The 27,641-nt window shown below is 40.6% G+C and overlaps 2 protein-coding genes and 1 long non-coding RNA gene across 4 annotated transcripts; 2 read left to right on the forward strand and 1 right to left on the reverse strand.

Moving 5' to 3' along the window:
• Positions 1–16,351, reverse strand: LOC105029003 (fibronectin type III domain-containing protein 7). Of its 2 annotated transcripts, none has more exons than XM_010902105.3 (15): positions 16,283–16,351; positions 12,204–12,311; positions 11,912–11,927; positions 11,469–11,726; positions 10,836–11,096; positions 9,877–10,134; positions 9,363–9,617; positions 7,178–7,432; positions 6,075–6,332; positions 4,086–4,343; positions 3,733–3,987; positions 3,297–3,557; positions 3,048–3,077; positions 2,882–2,923; positions 1–772 (listed from the first exon to the last, which is right to left on the reverse strand). In XM_010902105.3, the coding sequence occupies exons 2-14, from the start codon at positions 12,252–12,254 to the stop codon at positions 2,892–2,894; spliced, it is 2,448 nt and encodes an 815-aa protein (XP_010900407.2). In that variant the 5' UTR covers positions 12,255–12,311; positions 16,283–16,351; the 3' UTR covers positions 1–772; positions 2,882–2,891. The 2 variants fall into 2 exon arrangements, with proteins under 2 accessions (XP_010900407.2, XP_034149704.1); XM_034293813.1 differs by lacking the exon at positions 16,283–16,351 and adding an exon at positions 13,690–13,784.
• LOC117594801 lies at positions 7,793–9,982 on the forward strand. Its single transcript, XR_004576049.1, has 4 exons — positions 7,793–7,824; positions 9,081–9,285; positions 9,365–9,651; positions 9,891–9,982. It is a non-coding gene; the product is annotated as an uncharacterized LOC117594801 (long non-coding RNA).
• stxbp3 (syntaxin binding protein 3) lies at positions 13,813–25,548 on the forward strand. Its single transcript, XM_010902104.5, has 19 exons — positions 13,813–14,121; positions 15,165–15,214; positions 15,365–15,446; positions 15,951–16,027; positions 16,159–16,231; positions 16,317–16,417; positions 18,252–18,400; positions 19,268–19,376; positions 19,843–19,967; positions 20,876–20,974; positions 21,059–21,116; positions 21,229–21,294; positions 21,956–22,036; positions 22,193–22,328; positions 22,481–22,587; positions 22,890–22,991; positions 23,945–24,030; positions 24,160–24,308; positions 24,427–25,548. Exons 1-19 carry the CDS (start codon positions 14,076–14,078, stop codon positions 24,525–24,527), a joined length of 1,797 nt encoding a protein of 598 aa, XP_010900406.1. The 5' UTR covers positions 13,813–14,075; the 3' UTR covers positions 24,528–25,548.
• Positions 25,549–27,641: the final 2,093 nt, after the last annotated feature.

Here is a 27,641-nt window from a genome sequence, read left to right on the forward strand (position 1 = left end):
GATGTAAAATTCTGTAAATATGTAATACAGTCTTCTTAGAAATTTTACCTTTTAATTGAAAGTGTAATTTAATAAAATTACATTTAAAGGGATCATTTATCACAACATAGACTGAAAGAACATACATTTTTATGCTTTTCATTTCTAAAACACATTTTGTAATACAATTTGCAATAATTACAGTGGTCAGGAAATATTCTAAGCTCATATTGTGGGTAAAATTTTGAAAAATGTAATATCCCAAAATGCATGATAGCAAACTCTGAAATATGGAAGGGAACAATTTATCATCTTGTGGAAAATAAACTTCATGTGAGTTATGATTTAGTTAATTCTAATGGTACACTGTGTGTATTCTCTGCAGAAACTGGCCCTGAGTTGTAGATATTTTGTATCGCATTTTGCTAGCATATATCTAAATTAATTTTCTTAATTTGTACTTTGTTTAACAGTTCCTTTTTCATGATAATGTTGATGTTAAATAATCAATGATTCCAGCACAAATGTGTTTGTTATAATTTTTAACTATAGATTAGTTTGAATGTCCCAGAAACAGGTCTAGCTAAAAACTATAATATATAAAGGGATATTTTTACTGGTTCCCTTCCCTTTCTGAATAGGGGAGAAATCTTAGAGACAGAGGAGGCCACCTCTTAAAGTGAAACAGAGGTGACTTCTTATTTACTGTATACTGCCTGAGTGATCTTCCTTTTCCAGAATATGTAGCCATGTTGCTTGGCTCTGCTGCTCCACAGATCAATGGGAATGGAAACTGTAAAACCAGTGAAAATTAAAGTATCAAAAATATAATTTATTATTAATGTTTCAAAATGTATCTCAAATGTCTGTTAGTGACCAGTGTAGGGAAACTATAATTCAAAAAGTTGCTTTAGGTAAAAGTAACATAACACTTTTAATAAAAAAAATGGTGTCATTCTTATTTCTCCAAATTCAGAAGTTCAGACATGGCAGCCAAATCAAGAGTGAGCCATGTATACAAACTGACATACAGTGGGGAGAACAAGTATTTGATACACTGCTGATTTTGCAGGTTTTCCCACTTACAAAGCATGTAGAGGTCTGTAATTTTTATCATAAGTACACTTCAACTGTGAGAGACGGAATCTAAAAAATAAATCCAGAAAATCACATTGTATGATTTTGAAATAATTAATTGGCATTTTACTTTAATAAGCATTTGATCACCTACCAACCAGTAAGAATTCCGGCTCTCACAGACCTGTTCGTTTTTCTTTAAGAAGCCCTCCTGTTCTCCACTCATTACCTGTATTGACTGCACCTGTTTGAACTTGTTACCTGTATAAAAGACACCTGTCCACACACTCAATCAAACAGACTTCAACCTCTCCACAATGGCCAAGACCAGAGAGTTGTGTAAGGACATCAGAGATAAAATTGTAGACCTGTACAAGGCTGGGATGGGCTACAGGACAATAGGCAAGCAGCTTGGTGAGAAGGCAAAAACTGTTGGCACAATTATTAGAAAATGGAAGAAGTTCAAAATGACGGTCAATCTCCCTTGGTCTGGGGCTCCATGCAAGATCTCACCTCGTGGGGCATCAATGATCATAATGAAGGTGAGGTATCAGCCCAGAACTACACGGCAGGACCTGGTCAATGACCTGAAGAGAGCTGAGACCACAGTCTCAAAGAAAACCATTAGTAACACACTACGCCGTTATGGATTAAAATCCTGCAGTGCACGCAAGGTCCCCCTGCTCAAGCCAGCGCATGGCCAGGCCCATCTGAAGTTTGCCAATGACCATCTGGATGATCCAGAGGAGGAATGGGAGAAGGTAGAATAGAATAGAGCTTTTTGGTCTAAACTCCACTCGCCATGTTTGGAGGAAGAAGAAGGATGAGTACAACCCCAAGAACACCATCCCAAACGTGAAGCATGGAGGTGGAAACATCATTCTTTGGGGATGCTTTTCTGCAAAGGGGACAGGACGACTGCACCGTATTGAGGGGAGGATGGATGGGGCCATGTATCGCGAGATCTTGGCCAACAACCTCTTTCCCTCAGTAAGAGCATTGAAGATGGGTCGTGGTTGGATCTTCCAGCATGGCAACGACCCGAAACACACAGCCAGGGCAACTAAGGAGTGGCTCTGTAAAAAGCATCTCAAGGTCCTGGAGTGGCCTAGCCAGTCTCCAGACCTGAACCCAATTGAAAATCTTTGGAGGGAGCTGAAAGTCTGTATTACCCAGCGACAGCCCCGAAACCTGAAGGATCTGGAGAAGGTCTGTATGGAGGAGTGGGCCAAAATCCCTGCTGCAGTGTGTGCACACCTCGTCAAAAACTACAAGAAACGTATGATCTCTGTAATTGCAAACAAAGGTTTCTGTACCAAATATTAAGTTCTGCTTTTCTGATATATCAAATACTTATGTCATGCAATAAAATGCAAATTAATCACTTAAAAATCATTCAATGTGATTTTCAGAAATTACAGACCTCTACATGCTTTGTAAGTGGGGAAACCTGCAAAATCGGCAGTGTATCAAATACTTGTTCTCCCCACTGTATATCCCCTTTAACTTTTCCACTCACACATCATTTATAAGAAAAAAATTTTTGTCTTGTCAGTCAAGACTGTTGGCATGACTAGGAATATTTTCTTAAATTTGACCCATTTAATGGCCTGCTACAGTATGCTTTCAATTTGTAATAACTGCTTTTGGGTGTCTGGGGAAATGTTTGGAGTAAAAAAAAAACTAGTAGAGAAATTCAGCTTGAATGAAACAGGAACCTCCTTTTGAACCTTCTGGTGAAATGCAGCTGGTATAGTAAGCTCTTTGTTTGGATTTTACTAGAGAGGGTATGATTTTAAACAGATAAATATGTCATGATACATACCATCTGTCAGTTAGTCCAGGCTTCTCTTTCCACGATAGATTACTGAGGGAAATAATTCATTTCAGGGATGTTGGAGAAATGCATTTTTTTCTGATAAAGTACCATAGGCCTGAGTCTATGAAAACAAAGACAACAGATTGTTCATGAAACAGAAATCCAAACGTACCCATTCCAACGTTGCTTCCCGAGCAGGAAACTGAAATAAAACAAGAATATTTCAATACTTAAGTATGTGCTAATGACATTAAAGCCATTTCCTTGCTACCCAAACTCTATCCCAGTCCCAAACGCATAGTTTCATTTTCCCAATGAGTCTGGATACGAGTACCTCTTATAGACAACGATTGAGGATGCATCTCGAAATACATTTCCCATTTAACCTTCCAGGAGTTATGGTGTTATTTGGGTAGCCCACCTGAGTACATCCTCTGCGGGCAGAACTGGACCTTAGCCCCATCTTGGGTGAGGGGAGCCACCACTACTTTGTAGACGTCCCCACACATGATCTCCGACACGTCGCAGGTGTTGCCTCCCGGGGGAGGGGCGCAGGTGTAGTTGGACTGGCTACCGACCATCTCGGCCATGTATTTATGGAGACCGCCTGTGGAACGCCAGTATGCACGCAGGGTGTTGTTGGCCATCCTGTACAACTTCACGCCCGACGGACAACAAGCACCTGGGAATGGAAAGGTTCACTAAGACCACTGTACATGGTGCAATGGGGTGTATACACTGCCGTTAAAACATTAGGTGTGTTTGTATCTGACATTCACCCTGTACTTGTTCAATTTACTCGCAAATTGCAGCCTTTTTTTTTTTTGCTACAATAGATGCTTGAGTCTGTCACTTACTGGATGAGAAGCCATGATAGGTGCACTCAGACTTTTGTCCGGTGCGGCTGATGGCTTCTATGCCGACGGTGTAATTTGTTCCACATGTGATGCATCCCATCAGGCAATTAGTGTCCAGGGTGTGGCAGCGGGCGGTGCCCCTTGGCGAGGTCAGAGAGGTCAAGTAGGTTTGTGCGCCTCGTGCCGCCAACCAGGTAACATTGGTCATGGCCTGAGTCACCTGATCAACGTTAACACTTAAAGGGCAACAAGGCGCTGAAGGAGAAATGAAAGCACAATGGGAGATAGTTCTACATGTTTTGTTCAGTAGTTGGAACCATAACCTTCACCGTATGGTTTCCATGGTTCCTCACCTGTTTCCAGTGGAATACTGTAACTGGGTAAACTGTCACCCGCAGATGTGGTTGCTATGACAATGACCTCATAAACCTGGCCGCAGGGTAAGTCAAGTATCTCGCAGGAGGTTCCGTTGGATGTGCAGGTGTGTGTGCCATCCTGGCCCGTAGCGCTCACTCTGTAGATGGCTCCTGCTGTGTTGGGAGCACTGAAGCTGACAGTGAAAGAGGTGCCATTGGTCTGGGCCACACCCAAAACCTCTGGACTACAGGGAGCTGTTGGAGATGGTGTGCAAGAAAGAGGGCAAGATGTTCACAGTGAGGCTTAAGTCATGATACGATACCTGATTTAAAGTGTCGCCACCACCATGCTATAATCCATCGAAAACATCTGGCATGTTCTTGAAGGCTGGGGCTACATGGTTAGCTGACTAATCATTTGCCTAAATGTTGCTGTTTTTAACCTATATGTAAACCATGCCAGCTAACGGGTTAAATATATGTATGTGACAACTCTTTTCTTCTGATATGAAAGTAAAAAACAGTCGAAACAAAATGTAATGTACCATTTCATGCATGGTCGATGGACAACCGTCAGTGTTGCTCTGAGATGGATCTGTCTGTCTGACCCCGGTCAAGGCTTTCCCCTGTCTTTGACATGCTTCTCCCTCTCTCCATTACAAGAAAATCATCACTTGATTGAGAGTGTAAATGGGCAATATAGATTTTAGAATCAGTAATTATTTTCTGTTATTTGTATAAAATAAATTAGTCTTCATCACAAGGTCACTAGAACTGGTGGTAGGTGCTCAGATGCTTGTATGCTCCATCCTATGTATTACATTATAGAGCATATTTCTTTGTTTTGATATCAATTGGCTTCTATTTCCATTTTTACACATTTTTACAGCAAAAGTTTATACATGTTGTTAAGTCCAGATGTTCATTTTTGTGATAAAACGCTTCCAGAAATGTATGTGGAAAACTGTTTTGACAAGTATGTTTCCCTTACACTTTCCTTTCAGTAAATACTTACATACAGTAGTACATTTCATACGATCCCCCATGGGAGGTCTGTCTTTAACTGACAAAACCACTGTGAACACATTCTCTGTCATACATGAATGCCTTATTTAATTTCAAGATTAAAACAGACACAGAGCTATTTCAAGCAGAATGTAATGATATCACTCTGTATTGTAGGTAAGACAGTCAAGAGAGTAGATCAGACTTAGCTTTTACCTTTTTGACTTAGTTTCCTACATAATGCTTTTTGCCTTACAAAATCATCACATACATTTGCATGTTTAATTTGATCTGAATTAAGTGAAATATATTTTTGTTCATAGACAGGTACTTACTGCATGTCAATACTGTAAGGTAACAATATATTTTTTATTTTGATAACTTTGTAAATTAACTTTGTAATTCATTTATTTAGGGATAAGGACAAGAAAAATTAAATATTCCTTAACTGTGGAGGCTACATATTTGAATAGAAATTGCATTTGCATGTATGTGTTTTGTTTTTAATCAAATGTGGTATTATAACACTAATACATTTATGCTATTTAAAGTTGTGTGAGAAGAGATGTTTATTGTTAGGTAAAAGAGTTGCTTAACATTTCAACACATTCATAAACCTTTATATTTTTGTACAGGTCTATAGTCATTAGGTCAGTAGGCATACTGTGCTACTTAAATACTCCAGTGCTAGTTGGATTAAATTGAGCCCTAAGCATTAATTAGAAGTAACCTACAGTGTTGTTCTGCTGATGTAGAGCAATACCATTTTAGAGCAGCTGGCACAGATTTGCGTTCAAGGATGTACAGGAATCATATTTTACAGCAGATGGTGGTCTTAACAAACTGCCTGTATGTGTATTTTGCCTGGTGGCGCTTTCTTGTTGAACATGAGCTACACATTCCTGAGAGCATCGGGAAGCAGCAGATCTTTGAGTCCGGTGAATTAGAGATCCTGAATACAGTCCTGAGCCACAGTGTTACCTGTCTCCTTGGTGTGAGCTGTGCAGGTGGGGTTGCATCCTCTAATCTCATTACACGGCATCACCAGCACACTGTAGGGGCTGTTACAAGAGAGGTCGGAGAGGGCGCACACTGGTGCCGTGTCGTTACACAGTATGACCTCTGACCCGTCCACTGCACGTGTCTCGTACACCTCCGCTCCTCGCACCGCCGACCACATTATCTCAAGTGTGTCGCTGGAAGCCAGGGAAATGAACACATCCTCGGGACAACAGGGCACTAGATGGCAGAGAAAGACATTAGGAGAAGAGGCAACCATTTGGAAAGTCAAAGAAACTTAGGTTATGTTCATTTTTCAGTTGTTGTCGATAGGATCATTTAATAAGCTGAATGAGGCATGTTTTAACTGTTTGTGTGTTCTTTAAGAGGTGTGTGTTGGCATGTCACTGTTTCTATCCCTGTACTGTACTCCAGCCGATCATCCTCCAATTGCAGACACATGGGACTGCTCTCCTTTACAATAGAAAAATACCTTCAGCAACGTTATCATCTAGCTGTGGCGTGAGCTTCCGGTACATTTTAAAAGCTGTTAGTAGACACTACCGGAGAATCAAGGCACCCACTTCCAGACTCACTGTTTTTTTTCTCAGGCCATAAGGCATCTCAACCAGCAACACTGATCCATGATCATACTGATCACATGAACATTCCAAATGCTCTGATGTCTTTCAATGTACATTAGAATATTTTAATGTACCATTCATAGGCATATTACACATATTTTATATTTATAATATTCAATACCTCTACCCATATTGTTCATATTCCCCACTCTACACTCTTCAAAAATGGTGCTAGCTTGCATTGTTATGTATATTTTTGCTATATTCTTCCATTATGTATTTCTTAATTCTTACTGTGTAGATGCTGTGTGCCATGTCACAAGAATTTCATTGTTCAGAATGACTCTGTTTTAATCGGTGCATTTGATAAATAAAATAAATTGTAACTGTGTTAAAATTACAATGGGTCTCTGGGCAAGGTGTATTGGGGCAGTGTCTCCCTGATTCAAACCTGTACCCTACAAGACTCTGTTAGCTTGTGGAGCTAAAGCCAGTACTCACAGGTGGTGTAGTTGAGCACGGGGCCCGGTGAGCTGGATCCAGCCAGGTTGAAGGCAAACACAGTCATCAGGTAGGTGTATCCACACTGGCAGTGGTAGTTACAGCTGGTGGAAGTGGTATTGCACCTCTCTTCCTGTCCATCATCCCTCTTGATAAAGGCCACGTAGGTGTCGGCATAGAGCATGGTGTCCCACGACACAGAGCAGTTACCTGCCTCAGTCTCTTCCACACGCAGAGGCTCTGGTGGACAAGGGACTGACAGGGAAAACAGGATAGGGTGTTTCATTATTAGCATTGATACAGTATGCTCCTCTCCTAGCCAACTGCAGTCTGGAAATGTTAGAACCTTAATGAAGGATTAGGGGTACATGAACTACAATTAACGAATACAGTAGTTAACATGAACAAATGATGAACAATGACATGATCAGTGCGGCCACCATTATTACTAAGGTAGGCTAGCTACTTGCGTCTTGAAATTGGTGTGATGCGCACAAAATCTATGGTCGCATTTAAGGTTATGTGGTGTTTGAAATGGGAATGCATTACATATATTAAAGGACACTTACTATGGTTGTCCAGTAGGGGGCAGACAGACTTGGCCGCTTTGCGTTGGGACTGAATTCGATACAAACCCGCGCGTTCTGGTAAGCCTTGCTCGAAAAGCCATGTTTTATTTCTCATAATGTATCCTGTTTTCCTGGTCGGTAATGTACAAAAGTACACTAGACATTTCGATACTTGCCTGTTAAAGTGTATGTAGAGAGTTGGAATGCATAGTAATTTTGTAACTATGAGCAAGACAGAAAGCCCATGTTGAGTGTAAAATGCCATGATGGTGGTGCCTTCATTTGAACAAAACGAATTTGTTACAGTACTGTAATGAACATTTTATTTTCTAAAACAACACTCCTGACAATATCACTAGGATTAATATAATTGAATTTTGTAATTGTATTGTTTAGGAACTTTGCAGTTGTTGCACTGTAACGGTTAGCCATTAGTTAGTTCCTGTTAGCTGGCTCCAGTCAAGTGTTTGTTAGTTTCCGTTAGCACTTCGCTAGCTTGCTCAGCCATATTATATTCGTGTTCACATTACGGTAATTTGCAATTGTCTAATCCTTTTACCAGATTTTAGTACACTAGCTGAACATGAAGGTGTTATACACATAAGTACAACATTACTGCTGTATAAAAACTTTGTGAAATGTCTGATGTATAAGGGCTTGACAATTAGATTTGATTAACTGATTAATGTGACTGTTTATTTATTTGCATAAGACTTGCCTGTTTACACTTCTACTAAAAATACATCTCTACTCATCTCTTCCTTCATGAAGTCCATGTTTCCAGAGTGGTTGTTTTACAAATTGTCTTTATAGCCTACACTTAGTTATTCCTGTCATTCTTGAAGGGAGGATTATGTGCTATCACTAGTATTCTAACACCAAACCATTAGGTCATACTCTTTTGGCCAATTGAGCAACCTCTGAGCCGGAATAAAGCATTAATAAAGGTTACCTCACTATTAGGTAATTATTTTGTGTCCCTTTAAGTGAAGTAATGAATACCTTAACAATCACTAACTATTACCCCATTGGTAGTTATAAACCCTTAACTGATACTTCACCATTAGTTAATTCTTTTGTGGCCCCTTAAGGAAAGTGATGAATTATCATACATTCATAATCACTAACTAACGACATGAGTTCATGCTCTGTCTCAACATGATCAAATGACAATACACTCTGTTAGTTAATGCATTTGTAAGTAATTAATAAAGTCGATGTTATCGTTATTAACCGTTCATCATTTGTTCATGTTAACTACTGTATTCGTTAATGGTAGTTTATGTATCCTTATCGGAAAGTGTTACCAATTTTCATTACTGCTCTTCCCACAGACCACTGTAACTCATGGATATTCTGTCTTGATCAAATGAAAAGAGAATATATGTCTGTTTTCATACAAGGACAGATGAGGTTTGCCATTTAAGCCAACCCCTCCAAATTGGAGAGATGAGGGAAGCTGCCTCAATAAGTGCCCAGTGGGAAAGAACTATTTTGGTCTCAAGCGTATGGATGTGTGCCATGTGCCTTCTGTGACAGGTTAGTGACCTCTTTCACTACTCACAATCAATCAAATACAGTTTTCTGTTGCCCAACTGATTGCGATTTCTACTTACAGGCAATGAACTCCTCAGGAGCAGAGGGGATGCTGGGTCCTCCTACATTTATGGCTGTCACAGTGACAGTGTGTCTCTGGCCACACCCCACGGGCACAAGAGAACAGGGGCCAGTTGTAGAGGTACAGTTGATCCCTTCAGAGCTGAGAGCCAGGTAGCCCCCGGCCCCCCGAGACGATGTCCAGGACACAGACACACCAGCACCAGAGCCCACCATTGTCAACTGAAGCTCGATGAATCCAGGGATGGGTGGGCCTGGAGGGGAAGAGAGACACGAGCACACACAAAGGTATGTAGGTCAAGATGAATAGACACCTGATGTGCTTCCAGATATCTCGTACAAGTGTCTTCTGGTCTACTCCATCCTATCCCGATTACCAGGCCACCCTTTAAAAGTGTTCTTTTAACCTTAAGGGATTCGCCTGATGAAATCAACGCTACAGGAAACTAACTGTGACACATTTCCTGAATGATTTATGTATGCTCGCTTACCAACCCCCTCTGCCTTCCTTACATGTGATCTGGCAGACGGTGAAGTCGTCTCCCTGTCTGTGCTCCGGGTCCCAGGCATTGCTCTTGATGCAGTAAGTGGTCCCGGCCTCCAGGTCGGGGAAGGTCACACTGGTGTCGGTGGTGTTCAGCTTCACCTGGCTGTCCGAGCCCTCCTTGATGATGCTGAGGGTGTAGAGCACAGCATGGTCCACGGGCTCCCACCCAACCACAATGGTGTCATTTCGGGGAGAGGTGGAGTTGAGCTCAGGGGCAGCAACCACTTCAGCAGAGAGACAATAATGAGACGTCAGGTGGGGTATTTCTTTGTTGGTCTGTGTTGGGGTATGTTCATGCTTTTGTCTTTTTATTGTGTGGTAGCTTTCCTGTCATTATGAATTCAGATACTCTACAATGTATTGTGTTCTCTTCGATGGGGTCACTTTCATGTTGGAAAACTCTAATGGGAGCAACGTGTTTGGGGGGATGGTAGGGTGCTGTTGAGTGCACGTGTAATTACATTGTACTGCATGACAGATTTGAGGAGATCATAACTCCCATCCTCTCTTCTCCTTTAAAAGAATGTCAAACCACAACACAATGGGATAAAACTGCTGGGGGCTTGTTTTGGCTTCAGGCTTTCCAACCCAATGTTCTCCTTTGACTGTTATTATTTGTGGTAATGAAGAGGGGTCAGATATAATTTCCCCGGATACAGGATAACCACCCCCCACCCTTAGGGCAGTTGAAGCATCTCGCTAGTAGAGTAAAGTACCGGAATTAGCGTTGGATTTAAGGTCAGGTATGCAGGCCCTCTCTTTTTCCTGGTTTTCGTTCATTTATGTCAGCAAATAGATCAAGTGACTTATGGTTGGGTAGTGAAAATAAAGGTTCGGACTGTTTTCCTTATGAATGAGTCATTTCTTTACACAAGGCTATCATACCCTTGTGTGTTTTTTTCTTGTGAGATACAAGGGACAATACCTGTCTTTGCTTCCACTGGGAGGGAGGGCTGGCTCCTGCCTCCGCTGTTGACGGACATGACACTGAGAGTGTAGTCGGTGTAGGCCTGAAGGTTGACAACCGTTCCAGGGGACGAGGACACCTCAGTCTCAGAGGAGAAGGACAGGTCGGCGTTCTCCGCACGCAGGACGTAGGAAGTGGCACCAGACACCCGAGTGAACTCAACAGTCATGCTCTCGCTCTGCTTGGACGTTGCCATGTGAATGGTGGGCACCTCAGGAGCTGCACACAAGAATATGTATTCATGGTCACCCACGCCACGGTAACGCGTAGTGATGAACGGTGTTTGAAGTTACATTATATACCACAATATTATGCTGACCAATTATCCCAAAATATGATATTTACACTTAAACAAATGGCCCCTTCAAAAATCCCTCTACCATTCCCACTAATAGTTTTGATGAAACAGACATTTTTTATTTGCCATGAAAAACAGCTTTGTAACAGTTTTATTCACACCCTGTATTTAAAAAGATCACAACATGTATAGAGTGAATTATATCAGAGAATCTCATATATGAACTCACAACAGATAAATTGTTCCACAACCCTCCTTTCTACCTAAGGTCATAGTAGGAGACACTGACTCACCAGTGGTTTCTTCAACCTCAGCCTGGCTCAGAATATTTAGGCTGTTATCCATGGCCTCAGCCTTAATAATGTACATTATGTTGGGGGTCAGAGAGTTGATGGAGCCCATTACAGAGTTGGCACCAAACTGGGCAAAGGCTGAGGCATCCAGGGAATTCTTCGGGGTCGCTGTGATCTTGTAGGAACTGGCTCCTGAGAATCTGCTCCACCGTACTGTCATGCTTTTAGATGTTACCATGAATACATTCACTGTGATTTCTATATGAGGGGAGGAAAAGAACCAGAGTTAAACTCTGAATTCATATCAGGATCAAATAAGGAAATTGATGTCTCAAGCATCTACTACATTTTCATTACAGATTAATCAGGATTTTTTTAAATCCATTCATCCCAAAAACAATGTCTGCAATTTAAATGTAATGTGACAAATAGAAATGTTTTACCTGATGATGCTGAACTCTGTATGAAAACATAATCATATTTGACTAAGTTAATGTGAAAAGATTGCCTTATTTGAAAGAATGTGGCCTATTCAATGCTAAACTTACAGTAGAACTGATCACAGGTATTCCAGTCAATGAGGCAGTGTACTTAATAGTTCATATTACTTTTCCAACACATTATTCATGTCCTGCTGGCTTTTTGTCAATAATACAATATTTAAATCTGCACAGCCTAAGCCCACACAAATAGCACAAGCACATTGAATTAAATACAAAATGTGATCTTTCTCACCTGAGAGCATATGCCTATTAAGACAATAACAGCCAGCCACTTGATAGCCATTATCTTTCTTTTCTCTTATTGTTATCCTTTTCTATTGTTTCTTGAAGTATGGCTTGCCTTGAATGGTTGAAAGAAACAATTTGACATCTGCTTCTTTACATTATACTTTTATCTTTTCTTTAACACATCTCTGTTCTGTGTTTGCTCAAATACCTATATGTATCCCCGCCCACTTCAGATAGGTACCCAATCAAAGCAGGGACCAGAAAAGTTACCTGCAGGCAGGGGGGCATTCAGTTTGCTCCCATGTTTACTACGTTTCTACTGAATGACACATTTCCCCAAAACAGCCTCATTAAAGTACATAATGCACTTTGCAGTGTCATAACAATATAACTGTTATGTTCTGATCACAAAAAGCAATTCACATCATCTCAACAGATAGAGGATATTTGTTTCATGTCCTCTCTGGAAGTACATATAATATACTTCTGTATCCAGTGAAATATTATGAAATACCAGATGCTTCTCCGTTGTAGCAATAAATCAGTGTCTGTCTGGAGCTGATTGCTGTGAAACTCTGAAGGCCCAGAATAGTTGTACTATGCAAGTTCGTAGAAGGCCATGTAGAGATCAATACAATTGAGAGTGTATATGTACAAACTGCCATATGTACTTTTTTTGGGATATTGTCAAACAGTAACAGTGAATATCAATTGTCTACACACTCTTATTTTCAACCTTCTACCCACTATCATTCAAAATGCAGCTTTTTTTTTTACATTGGTACATAGAGTAGTTAAAAAATCTGCACACTCTCACTGAAAAAGCATTTGTTTATGCAAATGCTGAAATCAAGACTAATAATAAGATCAAATGGAGCATTTATTTTTTATAAAGAATAATGAACTGTCAGTGCATTGTTTGCATGAGAAAGCATAACCTTTATTTTGGGGTTTGTAAACTTTGTTCAGATTTAAACAATCACATTCCAAGTAATGTACAAAGAAAATTTGCCCATCACCTTACATCAACCCAATTTCTTCTGATCACCCCTATATAAAAGCAGCTATTCCTGTTGGATTCCTTTATTGCATACTGAGACTGAGACATCAAAATAATCCCTACTCACTTGGAATGACCTAAAGAGGGTTGTGCACAAAAGATCCCCTTGTAATTTGCTTGAGTTTGAATTCTTCCGCAAAGAAATGCAAAACCAGGTCCTATGAGTTTAGACACCCTTCCAAATAGAAAGAAAATGTATTAAGATATGATTAAATATTAGTCTTTATTTCAGCCCTTGTAAACAAAAGAAGCGTTTGGGTAGACTTTTAATATTCATTCTATGTCTGAGTTCTGCACTCTGCTATGGCCGCCTACATATCCAGTATGGAAGATAATATTTTCGTATTTCCATATTCATTTTTAAAAAATTATTATCTAAATAAAAAAGATGTCTCGTTTATAAATCTGTGTGAATGTTCTTCCTACCAACCTCTGAAGATACTTGTATAAGCCACGCCCCCAAATATGAGCTGGTGGAGTAGACGGCTCGCGCACAGTTGTCAACACTTATGACGTTCAAAATACGGGACAGGATTAGCGCCAGTGTTGCCATATCCGCAGTTTTCACAGAACTATATGCCATATGGTGTGTTTCTACACAGTTATCACAGTCAGACGTCAGCTACGTAGGATCCGTGGCATCACATTCGTAAATACCATATTTTAAGTTTTGTTCCCGGGGGCCGGGTGGGGTTCCCTTGTAAATAGTTAATATTTGCGCCCAATAACAGTTGGGCGGGCTTTTAGGCATTTTGGACTGGACATTTTTGCTTAACCTGGCAACACTGACTAGCGCCAGTGGAAAAAAGAAACAAGATGGCAACTGGGTCGGAACACGGGCTAAAGGGACTAGTTTGGCAAAGTAAGTGAAACCGATTATGGCAGCGTTTGACTTATGAAGGTTGCGAGGTCGTTTATAATCAATAGCCACTTCAATTATGTTAGACACATTTGTCTTACTGTCTGACCTAAGACATTGCATCAATGTCGGCCGACTAACTTAGCTAGCGAACTTACCTAGCTAGAAGTTATACGGAAGTTTGGAACTCCCTGTGTCACAGGCCAAGACTAACTAACTTCACTTGTTATCTGTGGTGTTAATCTACTTGCTACATACAAATGCCATTTGCTACAGTGTATACATGGTATGTCTGTCATCATGACACTCTTTTCCACACAGTCGAAAAAGCACCGCTCTCTCTGCTCCACGTAAAGATGATTTTTTATTGGATTTTGCTTATAAATGTCTTTGAAAAGAAAGCAGCGACGAAAGCAGAGATATTCACTGGAATTTTGTCAATATTATGATTGCAAACAAAGCTAAGGAAAACATAAGTTGTCATTTAAATTCCACATAATTTGTACCCAGTGGATCATGTGTATTATTTTGGTCTAGATATACCCTAAGCCTTGGTTATTAGAACTCTTCCTTTTGAGATCCTGTTGTAACTATTCATTTAACGTCTTATGGATTTTAGTTTTATAATTTGGCTTAATTTTTTGCATTCTGCCTTAAAAAAAAAACAACTCTTCCAACTCTTCCCTAAATGTTTTATTCCTTCTTTCACTGAAATTCCAAAATATGAGATACTTCACCCATTACTAATGTTAACCACACAACAGCGCAGACAGTTACTGTAGCTAGGTTAGGTGGTGCTTATCAGTCTGTATCATTGCTCAGCTATGTCAATTAATATGATAATGAAGTCCACTTAATCCATTTTGTGCTAACTATATTGTATTAAGTGGCTTGATGAGTAAATATCTTTCATAGATTTGTTTTACTGTTTGGATAATTTGTGAAAGATGGCATCTCTTTAACAGTCATCACATGTGATTGTATTGTAAGGGGATTGGAATAGTTTGATTTTGGTATTTACTAACTGCCATTCTTAAATCCACTAGGAATAAAGGAGACAATAATTGCCGATTGCAAGAAGTCTGAAATATGGAAGGTAAAAGGACTGGGTCTGTTTATTTTGACAACACAGGACATTTTTAAGCAGCGTTGTACGCTGTCCCAGTGATGTAAACCTCTCTTGTCTTCTGTGCCACGGATAACACTGTTTATAGTACGGTTATAAAATGCCTTTTTTGTTTCTTAGATTTTGATTTTGGACCACTTCACCACCAAGCTTCTGTCATCATGCTGCAATATGTCGGACCTGATGAAGGAAGGAATAACCAGTATGTCAGACTAAGGGAAATCATACTTTGTGTAAATCATACTTAGTTGTTTCCCTTAATGATTTCTAGTCATATTATGTTTGGACCCACCACTTCGGAGCATGCTCCAAAATCGCTAAACAATCAGCCAATGCCTATACCACTTAGGGGCAAGCTCCTCTGGCCATTAAGTATTGTAGTCCTGTTTTCATAAGTATGACACTAACTGTGGTTTAATGTGGTTGCAATTTAACGAAAATTTATGATTTTACACATCTAATCTACGTTCCTGTTTAATATAGGTGAGAAATGAAAATACTATCTCTGAAAGGCTGTCTGCAAGATGCAGAAAATATTTTTTTGCGACAAACCATTAACAGAACTGCTTGTGTAGTGCATATAACTGCTTATGTAGTTATTTAATAGCACATGTAAGCCAAGGCTACTTTGAGTATGTTTAAAAAAGTTGAAAGTGGTATTATTGATATTAATATGAACTAAAAGTCCAACTGTATTTTATTTCAGTTGTGGAGGACCTCTACAAAAGCAGAGAGCCTGTTCCAGAAATGAAGGCCATCTACTTCATGACACCAACAGCAAAGGTTTGATATCATTAGATGTCTCTGTATTGATAATCATTACAGACTAAATACCTGAACTGTTCACATGTTTTCAGTTTGACAGTGCTGTGAATATGTATTTGTTGTGAAATATTTACACAATGTGCTTACAGTGTGTGGATGCCTTCATTTGTGACTTCAAGCTGAAACCCAAGTACAAAGCAGCATACGTTTATTTCACTGACTGTAAGTATATGCTAAGGGAATAAGAAATTTGTCTTTGTTTTTTGAAAATACCTTTTCAAGAGTTGATTGTGAATGTCCTCCTCAGATTGTTCAGATGAGTTGTTCAACAAGATGAAGCAGTCCTGTGCCAAATATATTCGCATCTGTAAGGAAATCAACATCTCCTTTTTGCCTCAGGAGTCACAAGTATGTTTTTTTTCTTACCATATACCACCCAGAAAATTGTTAGATTTTGTTTTTATGATAATTTTTTTGGTTGTAGGTCTGGGCGTTTCTTTTGGTACTCCGTTTCCATATTAAAAAACAGGAAATCAATATTCTGGAAGGGCAGTGCTCTTAAAACATTTATGATGTAATACAATTATACAATATGTAAGTGCTTGGATTCTCTAAATCTGTGTTGTGAAACACTTTATTTATTCATTGTTGGAAATATCTGTTTTCTTCTCTCTTTTTTTAAAATATTTGTATTTATTTTTTTACATCTAATGCACTATTAAATAATCACATTAATTGAGTTGTTGGGTTGATTCTTCCCATTAATGCAGTGTTTATTAACCACACCTTCTTAACATTATTCAAATATTTCAGAGTTGTAGTTTACTTTGTTTCCATTAATATTTTTGTCATTAAAGTTGGTGGTCATTTAAGTTCAAGTGGTCTATTAAATTAGGCTGGTAGTACAGTAGGTGGCTGCTTGTTGCTACAGGCTGCTAGGAACTATCTGCCTAATGCTACAGCAGAGCTCCTTGTTTTATTTGTAATCAAACTGTCTGGCACATTATTTTAGCAGACACTGTTTGCTTTTCTAGTAGAATCATCCGTTGAGTAATCGAGCTAGGTCTCCCTAAAGTCCAGTGTCACAGTCCATTTGTTCCACATTTTCTTTTAGTACATTTGTCATATCTCTCTAGAGAACTACATGCAACAGAAATTATGCCTATACAGAATGACTCTGTTTAGCCAGATCATGGTGCTATAATGTGCAAACATTGCCCTTAAGTTATGAAATTCAGTACATCCCCGTAACAAGAAACCCATGATGGATTTAGAATGTTGTAAAATACACAAAGAATTCGACATGCCTTTGAAAGTATTCAGGCCCCTTCACTTTCTCCGTGTTTTATGCTATGAACTTAATTTATATTTATCAGATTAAATATTACATTTGTTCCATGTATCTACACAAAAAAAAACTAGAACAACAAATCCTGATATTTCATGTACGTATGTAATTAGACCATTTATTCGGTACTTTAATGAAAGATTCATCTTCACCCCAGTCTGAGGTCCTATGCATTCTGGATCTAAAATTCTTGAAGAAACTCTCTGGGTTTATCCTAATCCCAATCTTTCTCAGTTACCCAGTCTCTGTTGCAGAGAAGAATCTCCTTAGCCTGATGCTCCCAGTACCATGTTTCTCCATAAGGATGGTATTTCTCCATAAGCTAGGTGATAAGTGCTACCATGATTTTGCCAGGCGAAGCACTTGGCATTCGGTTTTAATAATTTAATTTGGGTTTCATCAGACCAGAGAATCTTTTTCCTAATGCTCTCAAGGTCCTTTTAGTGCTGTTTGACTACATCGTGTTGCATGTCAAATGCACTTTTACAAATGGCTTCCGTCTAACCACATCCATTAAGGCCTATAACTTGGATTGTTGCGTAGATTGTTATCCTTCTGGCAGGTTCTCCCAACTCTGAAACTCTGTGACAGTGGCCATTGACATTTGGAGAAAGTGAATGGGTCTGAATACTTTCCAAAGTCTCTGTAAATGCGTACAAATCAGGACATTAGCAGCGTGAAAAAAAATGGTACACATGTCAGTAGTACACGTGTCAAACACTGTCAGTAGTGATTACATTTGGCACCGACGCTCAGGGTGTCTTGTTAATTTACAAAGCCTCATTACTGCACGGTATGTCAGTTCTTATGGAGCATTTTCTTGTACAAATATCTAATAAGAATCGTAGATAAAATTGCTTTACACATGATTTATACAAATCCTTTGGGTTTCAGGTGTTCACATGTGATAATCCTGGGGCTTTCCGCAGTATCTACAGCCCTCACTGTAGACAAGACAAAGGGAAGACACTAGAGACTCTGGCAGCCCAGATCGTCACACTCTGTGCCACGCTGGATGAATACCCAGGGATCAGATACAAGAAGTAAGTTAGAGAGGTGCTCTTGATTTCTCACTTCATTCCTTCCACCACACATTCTCCTTGCCCCCTTCCCCTCAAGCCCTTAAGCATGGTTTGAATTTTGGAAACCTGTACCATTATGAAGATAGACATTTGTTGGGCACTGTAATTAATAGTCACTGTAATTAATAGTCTTTTTAATCTGTTCCCCTTCACATGCTACCATGCTTATTTATTTGCTCTTAATATTCCTTCTGAAAGAAAGATTTCAATGTAGGCCAATTCCCATGTAAAGAGTGAAAGGCCTAGTGCACTCAAAACGGATTTACCAATTTTATTATTCATTTTTGTGTTTAAATAATGTTCCCTCACTGTGAGCCTGCATTGTGATGTTACAAATGTATTCTGAGTAGAGTTATAATAGACTAATGACTTTTCATCTAGGTAAAGGCTGATCAGTAGACAATGTTCATAAACATTTCCTATCATCTCGACCAGTGTTTCTCAACCCTGCTCCTGGAACCACCCCTGCCCTGCATGTTTAAATGTCTCTATAATGAGCTGATCATTACACACCGCGATTGATTAATTAAACTCTCAATTGTGATTTACAAATACAGTTGCCAAAACTGTTGCACTTTTAAGAGAATATGTATTAAAACAACTCCAAGGAACATGATTATATAATGCTATTTTTTACATTTTTACAATGCTATTTCTACATTATAAACTGTTTGTAATGTATATATTTATAGTATTTGTATTGTGACCACAACTCTCCTCACAGTAAACAGTCACAGTAATCAGTCACTGCCACAACACTTGAATAGCTATCTTATTATGCTATCCCATGATTTTACGACCCGTGCCTGACCATGTGTATTCCGTCAGAGAGACCGTATTCGATGACACCACTCTGGATAATGCCAAGCAGCTAGCAGCGCTGGTTGATAGCAAACTGGCCCAGCACTACGAAATGGACGACAATGGCAAAAAAAAGGTGAGGCAGGTATCTTAACTACTGTCAGTAGAAGGTTGACACTAAATAAGGACTTAACCCGAGAGCTTTGATGGAAAAGGCTTAAGAAGAGACACATAGTGGAAAGTCACAAAGCTTGTCAAATTGCTGCATGCACATATCCCTTGATTCCAGCTCCTAACCCTCTCTGTGATGATCATGTAAAATAAGACCCATTCCTCTCTCTCGTTTTACTCACTCTCATATATTTTGTCTCCAGCCCAGAAAGGCGTCAAACTAACAGTTAAACAGGTTATCAACAGAACAACTGTAGACTATAAGAATGTCAACTCACCCAATAGGCTACAGTATAACGGCATGGCTCTGGATGGCGATTGATGTATTTATATGAGGGTAATTAAAAACTGTATTTGCTTTACTCTACAGTGCAAGTACAAGTCTTCAATGTTAATCACCCCTTTATGTGTGTGATTTGTTTTGCCCTCAGGGAAAGACCCAAGCCCAGCTGCTCATAGTAGAGAGGGGCTTTGACCCTGTGACCCCAATCCTACATGAGCTGACCTACCAGGCCATGGCTTATGACTTGGTCCAAATCAAGAACGACACTTACAAGTAATACACCCGACCTGCTAATTTTTAGTACTTGTTTTATTCTTTTTTATTCTGTATTCATCTCCCCATTAGGTGATGCCTTAGCAAGACATTGGTCTTCTTGTACTCTCTGGTTAACCCCTGAATTTTCTGGAATATCTGAATGGGTAAAAAAAAAACTATGACAAAACGAAAGTGGGTGCTTACTGAATGGTTTTAGGTTATAGGAGCAGAGTAGTTCCTCTTAGATACACAGTAATATATTTCATAATATCTTGGGGTGTGTATCTTTCCTGCATCCTGTGAACAAACATACACATCCAAAAGTACTGTACGCCTTTCATAAAGATGAGCAAAAGAATCTGCCTGAAAGAACAAACCATATAAGGACTTCTACACTGAAACATTATGGGAAACTATATTATTTTATACTAATATAATTATAATTCATAACATTAGGATTTAATTTTAAAACAATATATTTTTTTCCTCAAAATGACAGATGTGAAAACTATTGGCACCTCTTGGGATTCTTCTAAATAAAATAACATTAAATGTGCATTAACAATCTATGGTTTTACACTGAGCAGAAATATGAAGTCCAGCTGTAATTTATTACAGTGGGAAAGGCAAATAACTCGAATGACTATATATATATATATATATATATATGCTCACCTAGGTCATTGTTTTTCCTTTTCTTTGGAAAATAAAATATAATTTAAAAGGTGTTATCTTTGTTGATTCTTTCAATCAATAAGAAAGTAAAATACTGTAGATTCTGAATGTTAGAAAATTTCAATATAGCTCTTTGCCTTTGTTTATTTTTTAAAGCCATTTTTACTAGGGGAAATACTTTTGGAAGGGATTTTAAGGTCAACCACCATCATGTAAGACAGAAATAGTTAATTCCCTCTTTCTCTGTTTAGATACAAGTCTAAAGATGGTTCTGAGAAGGAAGCCCTGCTTAATGAGAATGACGAGCTGTGGGTCAAACTGAGACACATGCACATTGCTGAGGTATCGGAGTAAGTATCCAACATAGATTAAAAAGAAATCTCTTTCAGGGGTTGGAAAAACTGTTCTAACTGTTATTTTGCTTGATACTGTAGACAAATTCCTAAGCTGGTGAAGGAAATATCTGCCACCAAAAAGCAGCCGGATAGTAAAGTATGTATTTCCTACTGGTCTCTCCTTCCACCTCTGGTCATTATTAAACAAGACTTATTAATTATGTCTTGTACCTTATTGTATTGTCATCGTTATTTTCTATATTTTTTAGATCACTATAAGCGGCTTAGCCCAGCTGATGAAGAAGATGCCTCACATCCGGAAGCAGGTAGCTCAGGTAAGTAGAGCTCAGTGATCTGGTCCGCTCTGGTTGGGTCATTGTGATGGTCCACTCTGGTTGGGTCATTGTGATGGTCCAGTCTGGTTGGGTCATTGTGATGGTCCAGTCTGGTTGGGTCATTGTGATGGTCCAGTCTGGTTGGGTCATTGTGATGGTCCAGTCTGGTTGGGTCATTGTGTTGGTCCAGTCTGGCTGGGTCATTGTGTTGGTCCAGTCTGGTTGGGTCATTGTGATGGTCCAGTCTGGTTGGGTCATTGTGATGGTCCAGTCTGGTTGGGTCATTGTGTTGGTCCGCTCTGGTTGGGTCATTGTGTTGGTCCGCTCTGGTTGGGTCATTGTGTTGGTCCGCTCTGGTTGGGTCATTGTGATGGTCTGCTCTGGTTGGGTCATTGTGATGGTCCGCTCTGGTTGGGTCATTGTGTTGGTCCAGTCTGGTTGGGTCATTGTGTTGGTCCAGTCTGGCTGGGTCATTGTGTTGGTCCAGTCTGGCTGGGTCATTGTGTTGGTCCAGTCTGGCTGGGTCATTGTGTTGGTCCAGTCTGGCTGGGTCTTTGTGTTGGTCCAGTCTGGTTGGGTCATTGTGGTGGCCCCCTTTGTTTGGAAACAACACTGTGTAAAAATGTAGATATTAAAATACTGGTTTATATATCAACAACAGAAAACCGTCCATCTGAATTTGACTGAAGACTGTATGGGCCACTTCCAGAAAAATGTGGAGAAACTCTGCAAGGCTGAACAGGTAAGCTTCTCAGTGTTACGGATATGTATGGCCAAAATGTCACTGTTATAATATACATATCCCTGACGCCTGTCTCTGTGTTTTCAGACTGGTGTTACGTGTCGCCTTTTGTACCGTATGTGGTCCCCATGTCTGACTGGTGTTGTGTGTTGTTAGGACCTGGCGGTAGGGTCAGACGTGGAAGGTCAGAAGGTGAAGGACCCAATGAGGACGCTGCTCCCTGTTCTGCTCCACCCTCACAACACCTACGACAAGATCAGAGCTGTCCTGCTCTACATCTTTAGCATCAATGGTGGCTCTGCTGCTCTAACTGTAGAACATCTGTCATATCCAAATTGGTCATCTATACTGAACTCCACTTCAACAGAATGATTCATTGTACCTGAGCTGACTTAAGTCTAATACTCTTTTTAAAACCTCTTTTTTTCCCCTGGTTCTGAATAGGAACAACGGAGGAAAACCTGAACAAACTCATCCAGCACGTTAAGATTGAGGAGGACCGGGAGTTCATTCTAAACTGGAAAGAACTGGGAGTACCCATCATATCTTCAGTACGTGAGACGTTATTAGGGCTGGGGTATTCAGCTCTTACCTCTTAGGTCCGGCGCCTGCTGGTTTTCTGTTCCACCTCATCATTAATTCAACTCCCCTGGTCTATAATAGTCCCTGAGGGTTGCAAAGAAAAAACTAACTGGAACTGGCCTCGAGGGTTATAGGGTTTTTATCTGGTAGATTTGTGTATATCGTATTGTGCGCTTCTATGGTGTATACTTTTTGCAATTCTCCTTTTTGTATCTTCTTACCGTAAACTGGAGTTGCATTTTCTTTTGTCTCTTTCCTTCTCTCCCTCCAGTCGAGCTTGTTTTCACAGCGTAGGTCAACTCGTAGGGACCGCTCTCAGGAGGAGACATACAACCTGTCTCGATGGACACCCGTCATCAAAGACATCATGGAGGTCAGTGTGATGCACACCATGACAACGCAGGAGAACGCCTTCCTCTCACACCACAACACCGTCTCGCTCGTCTGGAGGGGAGGGATGGAGTCACAAGGGGGTGGTTGAGAGCCGGGGGGAGGGACTGTGGCCAACACTCAAAGGGTGCATACTGCCATCTAGTGTGTTTGAACGGGCTAAATGAGCGCTGGTGGTTGCGGGGGTTCACATTTGAATGTGTCTGTACCAAATGAACTCCGTGTCTTTCTGTGGGCTTCAGACGTTGCTTGTCGCCTGTCAGGGCGATTGTCACCAGATGCCGATGGGCGTCAGTGAAGAAAAGCAGGTGGTGTGCTGTGTGCAGCAGTGAGAATGAAACAAGTTTAACTGAATTAAATGTATAATGACACAGGCTTAAGGCAAGTCCCGTTTAACAGCACCTCTGAGCCGAGTCGCTTTCCCTCCATTCTAGAGCCATTTTTGAGGTTTGTGTTTTGAATGTAAAGAAATGTAGGCTTGAAATCTACCCCGGTGAATTCACGTTAATTGAGGCTTATGTTCGTTGTGTGCTGGAGTATTGTCTGCACACTTCTGATTTCCAATATGCTTTTATTTCTATCTGTTGGCCGTTTTTATTGGGGCAGGTTAGAACTATAATTAAACCCAAACACAAAACCGCCTACGAGAAGGATGTCCATAAAGGACATGTTGGTGTAGAACTGGTCAGTTCAAAATGGACTGCCGTATCTCTATCCAGTAACAATCGATTCAAGTTCAGTTTTCCTGACTTGTACCCATTCAAAACTATTCATTTCTATGTCTGAGAAACACAACCAGCCTCGGACCTGCTGTAAGTGACCCAACGTCCTGGACTCATTGTCCACTGACTACCTACCCGCCATCATGAGGACTCATACAGGTTGTAGAGTATGATGGACATCCCGCCTTGATCAGCATGTTGTCGGCTGTTTCAGGATGCTGTGGAGAACAAGCTGGACACCAGGGAATGGCCACACCAGTCAGAGAGCCCAGCTGCTTGGAACGGCTCCGGGGCTGTCAGGTAACATCCAGGACCAACCTAGCCGCTGTTTTGGGCTTTACTGCTCTGACTTAAGATCTGATTAATGGAACATATTGATATGAAAACATTAAACCCAGACCCTCCTGTGTCTCTCCTCCACGCCCCCAGCGCCCGTCAGAAACACAAGGCTAGTTCTCAGGACGAGCGGAGGAGCGGCTCCCGGCTCATTGTATTCGTCCTCGGAGGGATCAGCTACTCGGAGATGCGCTGTGCCTACCAGGTCACACAGTCCGTCAAGTCCTGTGAGGTCATCGTAGGTGGGTACCGAAGCAGCCGGGTCTCTCTGCATAGCATCGCTAAACAGTTTCATTGGGCTGTGATTTATACATAATGTCCTTGTAGTTTCGTAAACAAACATGTCCCCCCCCCCTCCAGGATCATCCCACATTGTGACCCCCGTCGAACTCCTGGATGATATTCAGGCCCTGAGCAAACCATCCCCGACCAAGGAGACCTTTACAGTATTGAAGGAGTGATCCAACCCTGTACCCTTCCCCCATTCTCAAACCAACCCCTCTCCCTGAAACCCTGTACCCTTCCCCCATTCTCAAACCAACCCCTCTCCCTGAAACCCTGTATCCTTCCCCCATTCTCAAACCAACCCCTCTCCCTGAAACCCTGTACCCTTCCCCCATTCTCAAACCAACCCCTCTCCCTGAAACCCTGTACCCTTCCCCCATTCTCAAACCAACCCCTCTCCCTGAAACCCTGTACCCTTCCCCCATTCTCAAACCAACCCCTCTCCCTGAAACCCTGTACCCTTCCCCCATTCTCAAACCAACCCCTCTCCCTGAAACCCTGTACCCTTCCCCCATTCTCAAACCAACCCCTCTCCCTGAAACCCTGTGCCCATTCCCCCATTCTAACACCCCCCCCTTTCCCCTTTCCCCATTACTCTATACTCCTTCCCTCAATCGAACACCAAAACCTACTCCCTGTACCCCTTTCCCTCCACCCTCCCCAAATTTCTGAGCACAGACCAGTCAGTTTCCTCAAAGACTGAATGGAATTTGTATCCTAGTGTGTAGTTATTTGCTATGTGTATTATTAATACTTCAGTCCTGGTGCATACTTGGACCATAACCATTGTGCCCTAAACTAAAGTGCTGTTATTAACTTTTTGTCATCTACCTGTGTGTAGCCTCCTATTCCCTATAACGTGCACTACTTCTGATCATCAGGGCCCATAGGGAAATAGGGTGCCAATTTGAGATGCTCATTTTTTTTTGTCTTCCCTAAAAGCACTCGTGATGTTCCATGATCCAAAGCCACTCGTGATGTTCCATGATCTTTTGAGTCATTTGGATGGAATACACTGTGGAAATGCTGAGCTAATGTACATATAATGTAAGCTCTGTCTGTCTGCTGCTAGCTTAAACATCTCTCTACCCTTTGTCACTTTTTACATCTTCTCACATTGTCAATAGTGTTTTTAACATAGATTTACGTTCTCTTGTATTGAACAACTAATAAAAGGATGACATGGTTGAATAGTTATTTCGAGTAATACTTGTTTCTTATGCTGTTACTCAGAATAATATTTAGTTTTTTCTGATCTTACTGTACTATAGGGCTAGAACACCTACTGAAACTCTGATCTCAAAATGAGGGGAGTGCCTCAGCAGAACAGTCATGCGCTCCCCTGCAACATTATATACCCAAAGCCAGTCCTCTCAGTGGGCTGAAGAAAGGAAGCCGAGGCAGAGATTCAATAGAGAAGGGAATCAGACCAGGGTTTTTGTCTGAGCTATCTGGTGGTGCTGGAGAATAGGTATCCGGGGGAACGAAGTGTCCTCGTACCTCGTGAGAGACAATGAATATCCTCCCTCTTTCAGACTATTGGAAGCTTCTGTTATGCCATATCAAATCTGCCCTAGTTTTAGCCAGTTTCTCCAAAGAGTAGAGTTTCACAGCCATGTATTACATTGTGTCTGTAAATTGTTGGCGGTTACTCATTGAATAGGTGTGTGTGTGTGTATAGGCCATACTTTACAGCACAAATGAGGAAAGTTTATTATCTGATCTTTCATTGTGGGGGAAGTAAATAGGGGGACACATCATTTTCTTCACTTGTGTGTTAAATGGACCTCAGTCCATCATGGCTGATTATCTTTTGTCTGCTTCTCTCTGCAGATGGCGTTAGTGTGCCCCTTACTGAAATGCTTAGCTTATTCATATATACTGTACGTCCCCGTATCCGCGAGGGATCGGTTCTGCGAACACTAGCGGATGTGGAAAATCGCGGAAAAGTGACACAAATCGCGAATAAGTATTAATTCAACACAATCGCATCTAGGAAAACAACATTTCGTGCGCGTTGCCGTTTATTTGCATAAGCGTTATGTAATGGACAGTTTACTTAATATTTTCTTTATATTTGCCCTTCATGCAATTAACCGGATCGACGCTTGGATGGCTGAAATTAGCGCGTTTTTAGAATTTTGGACTTCTTGAAAAGTTTCCGCGGATACTTGAGTTCACGAATGTGGAACCGCGGATATCTGGGGGTTTACTACATATATATATATAGCGTTCAATTTGCAGTGGTCTCTTAATTTAACCCTTCTCCTCGCTCAAAATCTTCCCTTTTGACTTTTTTGGAAAGGAAAAGTTGCAGTGGTCTCTTAATTTTTTCTAGAGCTGTATGTATAAAGTACCAGTCAAAAGCTTGGACACCTACTAATTTAATGGTATTTCTTTGTTTTTACTATTTTCCACAATCTGGAATAATAGTGAAGATATCAAAACAGTGAAATTACACATGGGCATCTTGCACAGCTTGCAGCCATATCTGAAAGGGACTCTGGGTTATTTCACCACAATTTCTTTCAAACAAGATCTGTGTTTTGTTTGGGCTCACCCCACATCTGAGTTTTGATACTTGTGTAAATCTTGTCAGGACAATGCTTTGTTTGTCAACATATTTGCATCAGTTTACACAACAAATACAATTTGGCAAAATATGGGCAAAGATATTAATAATATTCCCCTTATGAATCTGAAAGGTATTGGTTAAATAACCCAAAGCCCCTTTCAGATTTTGCAGCATGGTGTTATGGGGATTATGATGTGATGTGGTAATCCTTCCCTGTGCCAAGAGGGAGCAGTATTTGGCTAGTATGTCTGGTTTTGAACGTTATGTGAATAGACAACAGGACACTGAACAATGATTGAACCCCATTCATATTGCAAAAAAAGTCAATGGGTTCTGGGATTTTTACTCTTTTCCAGTGGGTTCAAATGTTCAAAGTGACTTGTTAATATTAAGGGGGTCTTGATTCCCCTGTCCCAAAATCTACACCCCTTGGACACTCAATCAATCAAATGTATTTATAAAGCCCTTTTTACATCAGCAATTGTCACAAAGTGCTTATACAAAACACCCAGCCTTAAACCCCAAGGAGCAAACAACAACAGTGTTGAATTTCAGTGGCTAGGAAAAACTCCCTAAGAAGGAAGAAACCTAGAGAGGAACCAGGCTCAGGGGGGTGACCAGTCCTCTTTTGGCTCTGCTGGGTGAACATATTAAGAGTACAAGTTGTAATAATTAATAAATGCATGTGGGCAGAATCCAGAGTCTATTTAAACCT

This window comes from Esox lucius, chromosome 8, assembly GCF_011004845.1.
Source record: "Esox lucius isolate fEsoLuc1 chromosome 8, fEsoLuc1.pri, whole genome shotgun sequence".
Taxonomy (NCBI): Eukaryota; Metazoa; Chordata; class Actinopteri; order Esociformes; family Esocidae; genus Esox; species Esox lucius.